Source organism: Nicotiana tabacum, chromosome 1, assembly GCF_000715075.1.
Source record: "Nicotiana tabacum cultivar K326 chromosome 1, ASM71507v2, whole genome shotgun sequence".
Taxonomy (NCBI): domain Eukaryota; kingdom Viridiplantae; phylum Streptophyta; class Magnoliopsida; order Solanales; family Solanaceae; genus Nicotiana; species Nicotiana tabacum.
In genome coordinates this window covers 98336559-98355507 of record NC_134080.1, presented here as the reverse complement: position 1 = coordinate 98355507, position 18949 = coordinate 98336559, and the positions used below count along the sequence as shown (strand labels likewise).

Below are 18949 nucleotides of genomic sequence, written 5' to 3'. Positions count from 1 at the left end.
TATCAGATTTTGATATGCCGACAGTTCCGAATTTGCGCAACTTCGCCAAAACTCTTATATTTTGGTATGGAAGCCACGGGATCACAAGACGTTTTTCTTGCTATAAATCAAAATTCAAGAGATCCAATCTCACAAATATTTTGGGTTCAAGTCTCACTTAATTTGAGACGATGTGCCACACAATCTTTCTTCTTATACTTGTGTTCCCTTTTGACGCCTCTCTCCTCTTCCTTTTTTAGGGCAGTGAGAAGATATGAAGACCAACAAACATGAAGGTTGTGCAAACATGAATACATAGCAAATTCCCAGACTTCAATGCAAATACATTGTAGCCTCCTAAAAGACTATAATCATTTCATTGAAGACACCAATTTACCATAGCGGCTTGCCCCCTTTAAATCAAATGGGATCCAAAGTTTAATAGAAGAAGAGTATCTCAGCTCGATTTTCAAGTGCTTATTGAATGGATTACATTCCATCGTACTTCATTTGAACAACGATTGGGACACTATGTATCTTTTGAACTCATGCGGCAGAACTCAGAATGAAACTCTAAGCTACCTACGTACCTTGGTGTACAGGATCAGTTCATACCATAGTTCAGAATGAGTGGTTTTTTTTATGTTATAACCTTTGCCTAGGTTGCCTCTTTCAAGGTTTTCAACGTAGCAATTTTTTTGGTGGGTCGTATATAGCTTAGACTCATGCAGGCCCGGAGTGTAGGAACATGTAGTTTAGGCTCGTGCGTCAAAGAGCGTTGCAACTTCAAGGATAATACTTCTTCAAAAATTTGCCATTGATAGGGCTGATTCCCATGCCATCTGCATTAACCAGCTTGTAATCCCCACTTGAATAAGCTTCTTGTACGACATATGGCCCATCCCATTTTGAAGTGAACTTCCCTACATGTTTATGGGAAGTAATAATGGGTCTTTGTATGGCAAAGACTTGATTTTCCTACTTGAAAGGAACTGGGGTGAACTCTTTTATTGAAGGCGCGAGGCAATCGAGCTTGATAGCATTCAAGACTCTATTGAGCTTCCAACCTCTTCTCATCAAGAGCCTCCAACTCTACTAATAGAAGTCGAAAATTTTCATCATCGGTGATCCCTTCTTGAATAACTAATCGTAATGAAGGTATTTGATGCTCGAGTAGCAAGACGACTTTGATTCCATAAATGAGTGAATAAGGGGTCGCTTGTGTTGGCATGCGGTGAGTTGTCCTATATTCCCACAAAGTTTCTTCCATACAGTCATGCCAATCTCGTTTGCATTTGGAGATGACTTTTTTTAACAAGTTGCAACGAATCTTATTGAATGCCTCGACTAAACCATTGGCGACAGCATTGTACATAGAAAAGTTATGTTGCTTAAAGCCAAAGAGATCACAAATCTTTTCCATCAACCTATTGTCGAATGGCTTACAATTATCCCTTATTATGTAATGAGGAATGACAAAGCGATAGATTATGTTTACTCGGATGAAACTTGCAATATTTTCCTTCTTTACTTCCTTAAGAGCAACAACTGCAGCCCATTTTGAGACGTAGTCAGTTGCAGCCAAGATGTATAAGTGCCCACTAGAGGATTTTGGTAGTGGTCCAACAACATCCAGTCCCTAAGCAACAAATTTTCATGATGCAACAGTTGAATGTAACACTTCAAGAAGTTGATGAATAAAATTTGCACGGAATTGGCAAGCCTTGCATCTTCGAGCGTAGTCCAAGCAATATTTTACCATCATTGACCAATAATATCCCATCATTTTTATATGGAAGTAGAGCTTTGATCACTACTGGTGTGACCCAAATACCCCAGAATGTGCTTCTTGCAAAGCTTGGAGTACTTCATCTTTCCCTAAGCATCGAAAGAGTACTCCCTAAAATGATCTTCTGTATAGAGTATCTTTGTAGTAAAGGAAACGAGGTGCACAACGGCGAATTTCAGTCCTTCTCCTTGGATTTTCTGGAAGTATACCGTAGCTCAAGTAATCGATAATGGATTGTTGGCATTCTTCCTTCTCACCTTCAGAAACAACGACAAGATGCTCGAGTTTATTGTCTTCACTTTCATCTTCATTTGGCAGCGGGACTACCCACTTTTGGTAGATAGTAACTTGCGCTTGATCAGGCAGGATAAACGATGAAGCTAGGGTAACTAAAGCATCAACCTTCTTATTTTCTTTCCTAGGTACATGTTGGATAGTCATATCACCAACCCATCCCATCAAACTTTTAGCATAATTATGATAAGGGTGTAATTCAGGTTTCTTGACCTCGTAGCTACCTAAATGCTGGTTGACCACTAATTGGGAGTCACCAAAGAATTGCAATTGCAACTGCTTTATATCGACAGCCATTTCAAGACCAAGTATTAGTTTTTAATATTCAGTAACATTGTTGGAGTAGAGTTGTGTCAATGTAAAGGAGTAGGGCAGAACCTCCCCTTGAGAAGTGACAAATTCTATGCCAGCACTGGCTCCTCCACGATCTGCAGAAACATCAAAGTACATCTTCCATGGAGGTTGTACTTCAACGACCATTGCGTCTTCTTCAGGTAGTTCATCAGTTAGTTCCCAGTCACCAGGTATCGGATGATATGCCAAGAAGTCTGCCAATGCTTGTCCTTTTATAGCCTTTTGAGGGACGTACACAATCTCGAATTGTTGAAATTGGAGGTACTATCTCACTAGTCGATTACTAAGAAAAGGTTTTGACATCACGAACTTGATGAGATTTGCTTTAGAAATAAGACGAACAACAAAAGCTTGAAAGTAGTGCTTCAACTTTTGAATTGAGAAGACTAGCGCTAAACACAACTTTTCAATTGGCGAATAATTCAGCTCGTTTGGTGTTATCATCCTGCTCAAGTAGTAAAGAGAGTTTTCTTTTCCCTCACTATTTTCTTGGGCCAACTGTGCTCCAAAAGATCTTTCTTGTACCGCAATGTACAGTGTCAATGGCTTTCCAAGTATAGGGGCTACTAAAACTGGAGGCTTCATCAAGTAGGATTTAATGCTCTCAAAGGCATTGCTACACGCTTGGTCCACCTTGAAAGGGATACCTTTCTTCATAAGGTGACTGAATGGTTAGCATCTCCTAGATAGATTCGAGATGAATCTCCTAAGATAAGTAGCTTTCCCTGCAAACTTTTCAATTCATGAATATCTCGAGGCTCAAGCATTTTCAAAATTGCATCAACTTTGGTTTGATCAATTTCGATCCCTCGATGCCAGACAATGAAATATAGGAACTTTGTAGAAGTAACTCCAAAGGCACATTTCAATGGATTCATCCTAAGTTGGTACCTCCGGAGCAACTCAAATACCATTCTCAAGTCTTTCAAGTGGTCGCTCCTCTTTCTCGATTTTACCACCAAGTCATCTACATAACATTCAACATTCTTGTGGAGAAGGTCATCAAAAATATTCTGCATAGCCCTTTGGCAAGTAGCACCAGCATTTTTTAAGCCAAGAGGCATTACCCTGTAGCAATAAATACCCTTGGGGTGCGGAATGCAGTAAGCTCTTCATCTTTTGGTGTCATGTGAATTTGGTTATAACCCGACGAACCATCCATAAATGACATTTCCTCGTACCTAGTAGTAGCATCGATCATCAGCTCTGGAATAGGAAGTGGGAATTCATCTTTGGGACACGCATTGTTGAGATCCTTAAAGTCAACGCACACTTGAATCTGGCCATTCTTCTTCCTTACAGGGGAAATACTTGAAACCCATGTTGGGTATTTAACTTCACGAATAAAGACAGCTTCGATGAGTTTGTTAACTTCGATTTCAATTAGGGGAACCAAGTCCGGCCTAAAGCGCCTTTGAGCTTGCTTAACAGGACGAGCGCCATTCTTGACTGCAAGATGATGGAATGCTACTTTAGGGTCCAAAGCAGGCATCTCTTTGTAACTTCAAGCAAAAACATCCCGAGACTCCTTGAGTAACTTAGTATAAGTGCTTTATTCATCAACTTCTAGTAAAGCCACTACAACAAAAAGGTATTTAGCGGCAATCTATTAGTGGCAATAAAAACATGGCCACTAAATAATTTTACAAACCCAAATGATAGCGACAAATGAGCATTGACCGGTATTAAGTACCTTTTACTGGCAATAAAAAGAAATGGCCACTAAAACTCACTAGTTTAAAGAAAATTTTACTACGTATTATTTTAACTTTCTATCCAAATAACTTTTCAGCGAAAAAAATATTCCCTCCTATTCCTTAAAATATTTCCGCCTATTCTTTGGACTTAAGTTCGGAATACTTTTGAAATTATTTTAGCAATAGTAAACACTTCTCATCGTCGCTGCCCTACCGCCATTGCTATCTGTCTTCTCTATTTTACCGTCGCCAGCCACCAATCCCAGGTAACACAAATGATATCTCTCTCTCTCACTGATATATAAATATGTATATAAAATTTTGCAGAGTTTGGATGGGAGAGAGATCTGGGTAAATGTTGCTGAAGATAAATCCAAGCGCAGCTATGAGTCTTTCAAAATTTTGATTTAGGTATTTCTTTTTTGCATTTGCTGTAAGTTTTGAGTCTCGACTTGCAAATTTCTTATAAGATAATGTGTTTAATGATGTTTTTCCTTTATTTTGCTTTTTGGGAGCGTTAGATTGGTGAATGAATGTTTGTGACATGCGAAATTCGCCTTCCACTTGTATGTTAAATTACTGTTTCTTTTAAGCCGTGGTGTGCTCAAGTAGCTAGATGAAACCAGTAAATATAGAAAGTTTTGGAGTATTTAAAGTAGTAACCTTTTGTTATTAACTGACTTCTAGGTACTCGACCTTTTGCCTCACTAGGATTTGCTCGTATTCATTATAAAAAGTTGTATGCTCAGTATCTAAGCAACTATCTTTGTTTTTCTTTTTTTTCCATTACTGTTTCTTTTGTGGCATAATCTGTGTTTCTTACTCCATTTCACATATGGAAGAACTAACAAAAAAATATTGCAATTTTATATTTTGTACAATGAAATAGAGTGAGAGCAACTGAAGATTCAACAACTGTTCTTTTAGTTTGATGCCAAGATACTCATCAAGTTAGTTCCTTATTAAGATCGAACAATTCTTTGAGGCTACCTTGTTAGGAAGAGTAATCAGAGATTTGAAGAAAAATGTAGAATAGTTTGTTGAGACACTTATGATAGGTCGTGTTAGCTACTTACTGCCACTCAGATTTTACTACCACTAAGCACTTTATCTTTTAGTGCTTAGAAAAACTCTAGAGTCTCAAGTGTGCTTTGGACAAATTGATACATCATGAGTTTATCGGAGATTCTTGAGTCCGAGAAAGACACTTCACGAAAAGCTAAGTATTTTTAACAAGTAATTCAACATTCCAATATGTTAGCTTGCTGCCACTCAAATTTTATAGTCACTAAGCATTTTACTATATAGTGCTTCAAAGAAAACTCTATAGTGTATTAGGTAAAGATCAGATATATCATGAGTTTATTGGAGAAGTAGAGTATTTGTGGTATATAACTTGTTCAAGGCATATTTATGAGAGAAATAAACATTCAATGTAAGGGTAAAGTGTTTAAGGTTTTTATGTGGATTTACTGTTCGTCTAGTTTCTCAAGGTTCATGCTTTATTGCACAGAATTTGTTTTCTTGAGAAAGATTTTGGCAACTATTAAGTGGCCATTTAGATATTAATCATTCTCCTTTTTTTCTTTCTATTTAATGTGTTAAATTGTTCCAAATTGCATTTAAGTCACATAAGATCTTGTTATAAGAACTTAAATTTCCCTTTGATTTGAATACAACCATACTAATACCTTATTGCCTATTTATTTGCAGGCTCGAATTAAAAAGATTATGCAAGATGATGAGGATGTGCGGGTGATTAATGGCATGGTTGTCCCTCTTTTAATCTGTAAGTGCTCTTGAAAAGTCACATAGTTCAGTGAACTAAGTTAACATCTTTTAGTTCGTATTATCATGTATGAAGTAGGATTTAAAGAAATCTTGGTAGATTATGCTCAGTTCACGCTAAGGAGTTTGAGTTGTCTTGTTTGATTTAACAAACTTCATATGGTAATTAAGTTCAAATAATACAAAATACTCATACTGTTAGGACCCATAACATTGAAATGGAGGGTGTTTTTGATGAAGCATTTGTTAGCCTACTCATAAAAATTTCAGGACTACAATAGAAGACATTTTAATATTTTATACAATTGTACCAGAAAGAATACATACACAATTCAAGCTAATTAAGATATGTCATCAAAGAAAGAAAACACATCATTTATCGCATACGGGAAGGCATATCAATTAACTTAGCATGTTATCTAAGTAGGTATCTTTGAAATATATAAAAAACAATTGACGGTCAAAACTAGAATGCTACATTTGTAAAATGTTCTTATGAGCAGCAGACTTTGATCTAAATATTTGGTATTGCTCACTAAATTTTGATTTATATGCTTTCCTCAACATTTTACTAAATAACTTTGAGCCAACACAGAAAACTCTGCCTTATATAGACATTTTGGCTTCTTTAATTCATAACTTTTGTTGTATGCTGGAGCAAAAAATCTGTGTATAGGCCCCATTTTAGTTTTCTTTATCTTTTCAGATGTAGATGTAGTTAATTGTTGAATTTATCTACCACTTTATACCTATAATAATTCTGCCTAGAATAAATTGGGCAGCTTTGTTTTATTATCCATACTGAAATTTAGTTGCTTAATCACTGGGAAGGCAAAAACGAGGAATATGTTAGAAAAGGTTTATGTCAATAGGTGAGATATTATTTTATGTATATGTAATCAGTTTGCATGAGCATTAGAGTTCTAATTTTAACTTTGGCTTTTTATTTTTTACTGTCTATTCAAAAAATTGTCTATTCTGCTAATTTTATCAACTATAGAGAAGCCTCCCTTTTTAACTTGTGAGAATTTGTAAGCATGCCAAACAAAATATGTTTCTTTTTAGAATCTAGAAGCTACTGATAATAAAAAAATTCAAAGAACAAAGGAAAGGGTGAAAGATATACTATTTTGAGAATGTAAATGTCCCATAATTATTTTTTGATTATTGATGGATCTCACATGTGGTTGTACGTATACTCTTTTATTTTATCATTTCACGTCATACATTATGATATTTAGGAATTTGGCATGTGGAAAGCTTCATTGTGATCAAGAGCTTGAGAATCTCGTGATTCTTATTTTCTAGTTTGTAGCCATTTGATAACATATTATCAAAAGCTGATAATAGTAATTAGATTCAAATAGCTTAGCTTTTTTATTATATTGTCAACATTTTGAAATTGTGAATTAGTAGTTGTTTTTGTTTGATGTGGATTTCATGAAGTGAATTTAGCATTTCGAAATGGATTAGTATTATTTACTTTTAATTGCAATAAGAAAAATTGGTAAAAGGTCTTCCTGGATGGTAATAAGATAAATTTACATCGGCTATAACAAAAATTCGTTATATATGTGAAAGAAGGTATATGCATGAATAGTCGAATGGCCATAATATTTGTCACCAGATGGGGTTCCTTCTACTACCAATTAAATTGGTCTTTAGCTATAATAGTAAAAGCTGCAAAATGTATTATATATGGAATTTTTGGGGAGCTTTAGTGGCAATTATAATTGTCGGTAAATAATTATAGCTAAAACTAGTACACATATACTGGCCATAATAGCGGTCTTTACCAGCATTTGATCAAATGGTCGCTAAAGCCTTTGTCGACGCCAGCTACAAAGGCGTATGATTAATTGCTGGTAAGTATTTTTGCGGCTATTTGTATTGCCGCTAAATAGCATTTTTATAGCCGCTAAAAGCCTTTTTTGTTGTAGTTAGGTAGGTGAGTCTTGGTTCTTTATCAATGCCAAGGTTAACTTCTTTTAAGGCATCAATTGTTGTCTTCACCCCTTCTTCAAGTTCAGGTGGAGCATCTTTCGCATCTTCATCTTCTTGAGAGTCCCCATCATTGAAGGATATGTGATAACACGGTGAATCATCCTCCAATTTCTCATCATCCTCCATTAGAGATGAAATAGCATTCTCGCCTTGTGTAGTAACATGATACGAAGAACCCACACTTTCTTCATCTTCGTCATGTTCCTTAGTGTAGACCACAATATATGGCTTTACCTTCAATACTTCTTTACATAAAACCACAAGTTTTGTTTGTCGCCTCATTCTAGAAGGAACCAAACTTTGGAAATCCTTAGAGATCTTCTGGATTCTGGGCGAAGCGGGTGTTCTTATGCTTTGATAATTTCTCTAGAACTTGTTCCCCTTATTTAATGGACCCAATTTCTCAAATACGGAAGTCCTCACAGTTGATTTTCCAAGTCGATCAAAGACAGAAGGCCTGTTAGAAGCGACAGATTTATCTTTTACAGTGATATAATAGTTGCTCACCCTTCTAATAGAGATGCGCACTAGTGACAGTTACTTGTATCCCAAACCTTCCTGTGGTTGCCTTGTAGTAGCTTCTGATGGGAGCTTCCTTAACTTTGATGACTGATTAGGATTGTATCCAGCGTTTGCAAATAGCCTGTAAGCATTAAGATCAAAATCTTCATCTATTCGCTTTGTAGGTAGTGCCACATTCTACAAATGATTTTGGGCCACAAACCTTGCAAACGGCATTGAGGACGACTTTACTGCCTCAATTCGTTTGACCGGAAGAGTTAACCCCTTTAGCATGTTAGTTTGGAGATTAGATGATTCACCTTCATCTTTCTTCTTTTTAGGAACGTATTGGAGCGGAGGAGTTACTTTCTTGCCGTGAGACACAATGTTCCCTTTATGAGACTTATTTGGGTTGGGGTGTACCTTCTCAGTAACAACTTTTGTTTTGTCAGCAACCACCTCAGCTCTTTCAGTCGTGGACTCATCATTCTTTCCCTTCATGACATCATCAGCTTTTAACTCCTTCACAATGTGGTTCTTTAAGTAGAACTTTACATCGGCGAAGTGTGACTTAGCCTCGTTGAATGGCTCGTCATCAGAAACTATCTTTTTCTCGACATCACCCTCGTAGTACTTCAAATATTGATGGTAGGCAAATGAAACCACTTAATTCTCATGTATCCAAGGCCTTCCAAGAAATATGTTGTATGAAGTCTTTGTATCGATCACATGCACTCATGCACTTGATTGCATATCTTCAATGGTGATCCCCAACCTGATCGCATTTATGGCTCTGTGCCCCCTTGGTTGAATCCTTGAATCATCACATGACTTTTGGAGAGTTTGTTGATGAGAATACCAAGTTATTTCACAGTGCGAATTGGCAAGATGTTCACTGAGGATCCTCCATCAACCAAAATTTGATTTACCTTTTCATTGTGCATATGGCCAACCAGGTACAACAGGCGGTTATGAGGAGTGTCACCTAGTAGAAGATCATCATTTGTGAATGTAATTTTTTCCTCGCAAGTATTAACTTCTTTAGGAATGGACTCGATAAGCTTTTCTGAAGATGGTGCCAACGGTAGGTCATCACTCTTTTCTTCCCCTTTATCAGCATCGCAATAAGAGGCCTCAATACCATCACGAGAAATCTTCATATAGAACCAATATGACAAGAAATCCTCCAAGGTCACTGGATGTCGTGGCTTTTGACGGTGGTGCACCTCCACTTTTGCTTTCTTCAAGCGCCTAACTGGATTCTGTTTCCTTGATCTTTTTACCATTATTTTCCTTATTGGTTGTTCTTTTGATTCTTTTTGTGGGCTTCTTTTGTGGCGCCTTCGACGAGCCACCAACGTCCAACCTTTATTATCATCAGGCTGATCAACTTCAACTTTGTTGTTCTCCAATAATTCTTCATATATACTTTCTTTGAAACTACATATTTCATATGGATTGAATGAGCCAAAGGTGATAGAGACTTGGTTTGTGCTTGCTTTCTCATCTTTAAGCACGATCTTTTTTTCACGAGCCAAGTCCATAACTTTGTCCTTGAAGATAAAACACTTCTCATGATGGTGGCTTACAAGTCGATGGTATTTGCAGTAATTTGGGTTATTCGTTTTCCCAGCTTTATTCGGCCGCTTCATCTACGAAAGCTCAATGAGCTTTAACTCGAGGAGTTCTTCAAAAATTGCTGACACATCAGAATCCAAAAATGAGTACTCTTTCTCTTGCATTTCTTTTAGAGTTAACTTTCCACTTGGCTTATCTTGAAAATATGTGGATTTCATATTCTACTTCTTGCTCACCTTCGTTTTGAATTTCACAGGTGATGTGTTGACATTCATAGTTTCTTTGTTTTCAGGCTTGGGTACAAACTTGCTCAATTGCTTGACTTTTTGCTTGTTGTTCCATTTACGAGGCTCATAGATGGGCAGCCTTTCATTTCCAGCGGAGGCCATGCTCAACTCCATGTCATGGGTATGAGTTGCAAGTTCTTCAAATGTGCTAGACTTGATACCTTGAAATATATAGTGCAGCCCCCAGTGCATGCCTTGGATTCCCATTTCTATGACAGAAGCTTCACTAAGCCTGTTTTTGCAGTTGAGGCTTGCATTCCTCCAACAATTGATAAAGTCGATAGCTGGTTCACCCTGTCGTTGACGAGTATTTCTAAGTTCTATCATACTTACAATATGTTTCCTTGTCACGATCCGAGTTCGCCCTTCGTGAACTGTCGTGACGGAACCTAGTCTCTACGATTAGGTAAGCCTAACAAATTAGGGAAAAAGGAAACAAAAGATAAATCCAGCCAAAACTGCGGATAAAAAAACATAAATAAACGTTTAAGATGCCGCTTGGCATATACAATACAAACTCTCAAACAAAAAAGAACTCCCTAAACCTGGAATCTCATGAATTCACAAGTTGTTGAATGACTACAAGTGTTCTAATCTCCAGAATGTCTATACAAAAGTAAATACTGGAAAGCTAAAGCTAGAGGGGAGAATAGAGAGGGACTCCTCGGTCTGCGGACGCGACAGATATACCTCCAAGTCTCTGAAGGTCGCCTCACCTCACAGATGGTATGGCTGTGTCGAAGAACCTGGATCTGCACATGAAAACATGCGCAGGAAGGGCATGAGTACACCACAGCGGTACTCAGTAAGTGCCAAGCCTAACCTCGGTCGAGTAGTGACGAGGAAAGTCAGGGCCCTACTGATTATAGATGAAAAACAAGGTAAGACAGTATAGAATGTGACAATATAATTAAATACTATTAGTATGAAGTAACACAGGACAATAAGAATAACAAATACAACGGATAGAAAATTATAGAAAGAACGTAACTCCGCATATAGATAGCAACCGTGGATCTACCAGGATACCGTCCTGTAGTCCCCAAATATAAATATCCAGTGGATCTCCTGGGTGACGTCTCGTAGTCCAAATCATAAAGGTGCAAAGGAAACTCCCAGAATACCAATCCATAGTCCCAAATGTAAATACCCAGTACTGGGGGAATCTACCGGGTGCAATCCCGTAGTTCCAATATAAATGTGCAGGGGTATCTACCGGAATACCGATTCGTAGTCCCAAAGTAAACAAGCAGGGGGATCTCCTGGGATATCGTCCCGTAGTCCTAAAGTAAACACACAACCGTCTCAGAAGTATACACAGTTCTATTCAAGAATTAAATAGGAAATTTCTACTCTAACATGCTGCACAGAGTACAAATAGGCAATTAAGGCAGGTAAGACAATTAAGTCACGTAAGCATGCTTTTCCTAATCTAAACAAGAGTCTTCAAGTACAAGTATTTGCTAAATTACAAGAAAACATAGGTATTAGTTTAATGAAAATGGGAGTTCAACAATTAGCACGTGCACACACTCGTTACCTCACGTACATGGCACTCATATAACAAAATACCAAATCCTAAAGGGAGTTCCCCCACACAAGGTTAGGTAAGCCACTTATCTCGAATCAGCTTAATCAACTCGACATCACGTTCTTGCCACGAGTACCCGATGTCAAATGGCCCAAATCTATTCAAATGAATTGTATAATGTAAATATAACTTCAAGTAACCAATTCCACTAATTAAATTGAAGCTAACACGCGAAATTAAGAAAATCGGCCAAAAAGTCCCTTGGGCCCATGTCTCGGAACCGGATAAATTTACAAAACTAGAATCCTTACACTCTCACGAGTTCATGCATACCAAATACATCAAAATCGGACCACAAACAACCTCTCAAATCCCCAATTCCAAGTCTCCAATTTCAAACCCTAAACCCCCAATTCTAACCATTATTTTCCTTAAATTTCTTGCCAAATCAGTAGAATAATACCATATAAACAAGTTTGGGTTCCAAAAATCTTACCTCCTTGAAGCTCCCTTGAATCCTCTCTCAAAAACCTCCCAAAAAGCTCAATTCTCGGATAGAAATGGTAAAAGAATAGGCTAGAATTGCGACAGAAACCTTATATAGGTTCTGACCCAGGGTTTCCGCACCTGCGACCATATCCTCGCACCTGTGGACCCGCACATGTACCTCGAGAGGGGAGAATAGAGAGGGACTCTACGGTCTGCGGATGCGGTAGATATACCTCGAAGTCTTTGAAGATCGACTGATGGTATGGGTGAGCTGAAAAACCTGGATCTGCACATGAAAAATATGCGCAGGAAGGGCATGAGTACACCACAACGGTACTCAGTAAGTGCCAAACCTAACCTCGGTCGAATAGTGACGAGGAAAGTCAGGGCCCTACTGATTATAGATGAAAAACAAGGTAAGACAATATAGAATATGACAATATAATTAAATACTAACAGTATGAAGCAACACATGACAATAAGAATAACAACAAATACAACGGACAGAAAATTACAGAAAGAACGTAAATCCACATAGAGATAGCAATCGTGGATCTACCAGGATACTGTCATGTAGTCCCCAAATATAAATATCTAGTGGATCTCCCAGGTGTCGTCCCGTAGTCCAAATCATAAAGGTGCAAGGGAAACTCCCAGAATACCAATCCGTAGTCCCAAATGTAAATACTCAGTACTGGGGGAATCTACCGGGTGCAGTCCCGTAGTTCCAATATAAATGAGCAGGGGGATCTACCGGGAATACCGATTCATAGTCCCAAAGTAAACAAGCAGGGGGATCTCCCAGGATATCGTCCTGTAGTCCCAAAGTAAACACACAACCATCTCAGAAAAATACACAGTTCTATTCAAGAATTAAACAGGAAATTTCTACTCTAACATGCTGCACAAAGTACAAGTAGGCAATTAAGGCAGGTAAGACAATTAAGTCACTTAAGCATGCTTTTCTTAATCTAAACAAGAAGCTTCAAGTACAAGTATTTGCTAAATTACAAGAAAACATAGGTATTAGTTTAATGAGAACGGAATTTCAACAATTAGCACGTGAGCGCACTTGTCCCCTCACGTACACAACACTCATATAACAAAATACCAAATCCTAAGGGGAGTTCTCCCACACAAGGTTAGGCAAGCCACTTACCTCGAACCAGCTCAATCAACACATCACGTTCTTGCCATGAGTACTCGACTCCAAATGACCCAAATCTATTCAAATGAATTGCATAATATAAATAGAACTTCAAGTAACCAATTCCACTAATTAAATTGAAGCTAACATGCGAAATTAAGAAAATCGGCCAAAAAGTCCCCCGGGCCCACGTATCGGAACCGGATAAAATTCCCAAAACTAGAATCCTTACACTCTCACGAGTTCATGCATACCAAATACATCAAAATCGGACCACAAACAACCTCTCAAATCCCCAATTCCAAGTCTCCAATTTCAAACCCTAAACCCCCAATTCTAACCATTATTTTCCTTAAATTTCTTGCCAAATCAGTAGAATAATACCATATAAATGAATTTGGGGTTCCAAAAATCTTACCTCCTTGAAGCTCCCTTGAATCATCTCTCACAAACCTCCCAAAAAGCTCAATTCTTGGATAAAAATGGTAAAAGAATAGGCTAAAATCGCGACAGAAACCTTATATAGGTTATGGCCCAAGGTTTCCGCACCTCCGGCCATATCCTCGCACCTGCGGTCCCAGGTGCGCATCTACGAAAATCAACTTAAAGTACTAGGCCGCACCTGCACTTCTTCTACTGCACCCGCGGTCTCGCAGGTGCGCTCAACCTATTGCACCTGTAGATTCTGGTTTCCAAGCGCCTATCCGCATCTGCAGCTCCTCCATCGCTTCTGCGATCACGCACCTGCAGTCCCCTAACCACAGGTGTGGTTATGACAAAACTTCATCCAAGCTTCAGATTATTCCTAAGTCCAATTCAACTTTCGTTAAGCACCCGAAACTCACCCGAGGTCATCGGGACCTCAACCAAATATGCCAATCAATCCTAAAACATCATACGAACTTATTTCAACCCTCGAATCATATCAAACAATGCTACAACCACAAATCGCTCTCCAATCCAAGCCTAAGGATTCTCAAAATTTCAAATTCCGCTTTCGATCAAAAAGTCTATCAAACCTCGTCCGAATGACCTGAAATTATGCACGCACGTCAAATTCATCACTACAGAGTAACTCCAACTCTTGGAATTCCTTTCTGATCCCTATATCAAAATCTCACTATCGAACCGAAAACTTAAAAAATTCAACTTTCGGTATTTCAAGCCTAAATAAGCTACGTACCTCCAAAACACAATCAGAATACGCCCATATGCCTGAAATCACCCAACGGAGCTAACGAGACCAACGAAATTCAATTCTGAGGTCGTTTTCACACTGCTCCGACTATAGTCCAAATTTTGAAGCTTAAACTCTCTTTTAGGGAATAAGTGTCTCAAAACACTCCGAAACCCAAAACGAATACTCCCGGTAACTCACAATAGCAGAAGCAAATACGGGGAAAGCAATTAATAGGGGATCGGGACGTAAATTCTTAAAATGACTGGCCGGGTTGTATCACTCGTGCTATAAAAGCAATTGAGGAACTCTTGTTTGAGTTGATCTCAGTTATCAATAGATCCAGCCTCGAGGTCTGTATACCAATCAAAAGTATTTTATTTTAGTGAGCGGACAAACTACTTGACGAGGTAATCTCCATAAGTCCCAGCATTTGTTGCACGTCTCAACGAAGTGCGCCAAATATTGCTTTGGATTGCCTTTGCCATCAAACTGTTGAAATTTTATAGGTTGATAGCCAGCAGGCATCTTCAACATATCGATCCTTGAAGTGCACAACTTTGCGTAGGTAAGGGAGGACTTGGAAGCAACTCATATATGTTTTTTATAGTCCCTTCAATGAACTCTTTTAGTTGATTGATTGGAATCATCCTTTCTGGAGAGACTAGAATTTTCTTAGTGGATGCAACTTGTCATGGGGGAGGATCAATCTCTTGAACTTCTAGGACCTTGCCATGTGCATGGGTGGATTCTTCTTCCATCAAGATTCCCACATTGTCTGTTAGCTTGTCAATCTAGCATCTTGATTTTTCATGCATTTGGTCAAGCTAGAAATTGCTTCCATCAAGTTTACCAACTGCTCCTCTACCGATAAAGCGTTTGTCACCATGGCTTGCATGATTGTTGTGGATGATGTGGAGTAGCATGGATTGTCACATAGATTGATCCTTGATTGGCTTACCTTATGCGTTGTAAGTGGGGAGGATCCATCACTTGAAGCATCACCATTTTCCTTCACAACAGAGTTCTTGGATCCGAAGAGGTGAAGCAGAGCAAGATTTTTCTTAATCTTTTCAGCAACATTGCTTCCTCCTTCGGGTGCGTTTGTGGAAGATATTGCTCCTTTTGAGGATGAAGATCCGAAAACAGGGGTTGTCCTAAAGAGTTTGCCTTACTCCTTGTATGTGATGACCAAAGGGCCATCTCTTGTTTTAGAAGTCAAATCCGTGTTCTGAGGCCTTAAAAACCTCCTTTTATCTCTCCTCGATTTGCGTGTGCAGTCGGGGCGTGTATTCGGAAAGCCTTTATGTGAAAATTTTAGAAAATGATGATTTTTGGCTTAAAAATATGATTTTAGTTGACTTTGATTAATATTTTGGGTAAACGGATCCGGACCCGTGTTCCAAAAATCCCGGAGGGTCTGTAGTAAAATATGGGATCTGGGCGTATGCCCGGAATCAAATTCCAAGGTCCCTAGCCCGAGAAATGAATTTTTGAAGAAAATTGATAAGACTGAAATGCAATAATTTAAATGATTCGATCTTGTTGGTATCGGTCGTATTTTGGTTCCGGAGCTCAGTGCAGGTCCGTTATAATATTTAAACCTTATCTATGAAATTTGGTAAAAAACGGAAGTGATTTGACGTGATTCAGACCTTTGGTTGAGAAAATAGAGAGTTTGAAACAATCTTGAAAATTTCATATGTTTTGGTGTTGAATTCATAGTTCTAGATGTTATTTTGGCGATTTGATCGCATGAGCAAGTTCGTATGATGTTTTAAGACTTGTGTGCATGTTTGGTTTGGAGCCCCGAGGGCCCGGTGAGTTTTGGATAGGTTATGGAATGATTTTGGAGTTAGGAAAATGTTGTGGGTATGCTTCAGCTGTTGCAGGACACTGATCTCGCAATTGCGAGATCAGCCATCGCAATTGCAAGCTATGCAGGGTCCGCTTTTGTCAGCCTTTATTCGCAAATGCGACTAGGAGACTAGGCCAGCAGAGTTCGCAAATGCGAAATAGTCAGGGAAGGGGGATCATCGCAAATGCGACCAAAGGTTCACATTTGCGACAGTAGCAGAAATGCGGCAGGTTCGCAATTTCGACACCAATCTCGCATTTGCGAGCTTCACAATAGCGAAACTCAGGTCACAAATGCGACATCTGTAGCTGATCAAAACATAACTTAGATGGGATTTTTCATTCATTCTCCCATTTTTCAAAACATAAACTCCAAGAGGCGATTTTCCTAGGGCAAGTTCTTCCCCAAATCATAGGTAAATGATTCTTAACTTATTTCTTCCAGTCTATTTCATCTTTTTACAAGATTTCATCCTAGAATCTAGGATTTTTCATGGTGGAATTGGGTGTTTTTGGGTAGAATTTAGGAATTTCGAAATTTGGGGATTTAGACCTCAAATTGAGGTTGGATTCCAAGACCAATCGTATATCCGGGCTCCAAATTTCGAGTTTGGACCAAGCAGGCCCGAGGTCGGGTTTTGACTTTTTGGGAAAAATGTTAGAAAACCTATAATTATGCATTGAGATTGACTTCTTTAGCGTTTATTGATGTTATTAAGTTAATTATGACTAGATACGAGTGGATTGGTGGTGGAATCGAGAGGTAAAGCGGTGATTGAGCTTTTAAATACCCGTTGGCTTGAGGTAAGTGTTTGGTCTAACTTTGACTTGAGGGATTAGGGATCCCCGAATTAATTGATATGTAAATTTTCGTGTGTGTGGCGTATAGGTGTGGTGACGAGTACCTATGCGCCACCAAATTATCTTTTTAGCTTGTTCCCTTCCTCGTTTCCTATTATATTGTTTTTTGTCTTAATTGCTGCTTGCTCATAAATGTTTCCATGTCTAATTGCTTCATGTTAACTGTTATTTCTCTATTGAAGTATTAATTGTTTTGTAGTTTCATTTTATTATCTTGTTGGTTAAAGTTGGTTATTGGTGCTTCATGGTACACTTTGGTTGGTCTCGCTGTGTAGTTTTAACTGGTGAAGTTTCATAATTGTAGTGATATTCCATTGTGTTGGTTTGAGGTATAAGTGTTGTGGAGGATTTGAGTTAACTTGTGAAGCACTTGTCTTTATTTTGTGATTGGTGTTGATATATATTGGGATCAGGTTGCACGCCGCAACAGGAGGAATAAGGGTGAATGTTGGCAGGATTGGGTTGCGCGCCGCAACAAGGAGTAATAAGGGTAGACAGGTGGGATCGGGTTGCATGCCGCAACAAGAGGAATAAGGGTGATATATATATATTAAGGAGTAATAAGGGTAGGCTAGTGGGATCGGGTTGCACGCCGTAGCAAGGAGTAATAAGGTTGAAAATTTGTATTGTTATCGATTATATGGTGGGATCGAGATATGCGCCGCATCATTTGTTGTTTACGTATTCATCTTCTGTCGAGGTTCATTTGTGGTGTTGAAACTCCCTTAAGGATTGGTTATAGCTTAGTATTAGTAAAACGACTGAGTTCCATATTTACATAATGCCAGTTATTGTTACATTTCATTCTTTATTTCATTTCTGTCTTAGTATAAACTATTATAGGTTATGTGTTGTTATGCCCCGCCGTAGCCTTGTCACTATTTCGTCGAGGTTAGGCTCGACACTTACCAATACATGGGGTCGGTTGTACTGATACTGCACTCTGCACTTTCTGTGCTGATTTCAGAGCTAGTGGCTGATCGAGAGATTGGTTGATGTTACTGCTTCCAGGAGACCCAAAGTAGTCCTGCAGGCGTCCGCAAGCCCTAGCATCCCTTTCTATCTTTACTTCATTTCTGTTTTACTTTCTTCGAGACAGATGTATTTTCTTGCAGACCATTACTTGTAGTATTCGTAGATGTTTGTGAGTTGTGACATCAGTTTCTAGGTGGTATCTATTTCGGCTTTTGTTAATGGCATATGAGTAATAATTTAAATTATGTACTTCCACTTTTATTTTCGCTGATTTAGTTTTTGTTAAATTTTAATTATAAAAGGATAAAAGAAAAAGATGTAATATTCTGTAACGTTGGCTTACCTAGTGAGTACAATGTTAGGCGTCATCACGGTCCCGAAGGTGGGAAATTCGGGTCGTGACATTGCAGTTGGTCCAAAGCTTCCAAACGTAACATTGATAATATGCTAGAATTATATGTAAATGGATATGTTTTACCCATACTTTAGTGTGTTTTTAGGAGTTTTGAATGTTGAAAGATGACCAATTGAGCTTAATTATTGAAGTTTGTTATGTAAGAAGCCAAGAGTGAAGAATAGAAGCGATTAGAGCAATAGTGAAGCTAAAAGGTAATTTTTGAAGAAAAGTAAAATTGGACCAG

General features: G+C 38.4%; 1 protein-coding gene and 1 long non-coding RNA gene across 4 annotated transcripts; one reads left to right on the top strand and one right to left on the bottom strand.

Annotated features, from left to right (window-relative positions):
- Window positions 1-1879: 1879 nt before the first annotated feature.
- On the bottom strand, window positions 1880-2359 carry LOC142163185 (uncharacterized). Its single transcript, XM_075220444.1, has one exon. The coding sequence runs from the start codon at window positions 2357-2359 to the stop codon at window positions 1880-1882; it is 480 nt and encodes a 159-aa protein (XP_075076545.1).
- Window positions 2360-4268: 1909 nt separating this feature from the next.
- On the top strand, window positions 4269-18553 carry LOC107790331 (uncharacterized). 3 transcript variants are annotated; one of them, XR_012708926.1, is made up of 4 exons: window positions 4384-4524; window positions 5827-5902; window positions 10277-10392; window positions 18301-18553. It is a non-coding gene; the product is annotated as an uncharacterized LOC107790331 (long non-coding RNA). The 3 variants fall into 3 exon arrangements; XR_012708927.1 differs by lacking the exons at window positions 10277-10392; window positions 18301-18553 and adding an exon at window positions 7143-7328 and having other exon boundaries at window positions 4269-4524; XR_012708928.1 differs by lacking the exon at window positions 10277-10392 and having other exon boundaries at window positions 4296-4524.
- Window positions 18554-18949: the final 396 nt, after the last annotated feature.

Excerpts from the sequence above, each read along its gene's own strand:
- LOC142163185 (XM_075220444.1), bottom strand. The coding sequence starts at position 2,359 with ATGGCTGTCGATATAAAGCAGTTGCAATTGCAATTCTTTGGTGACTCC.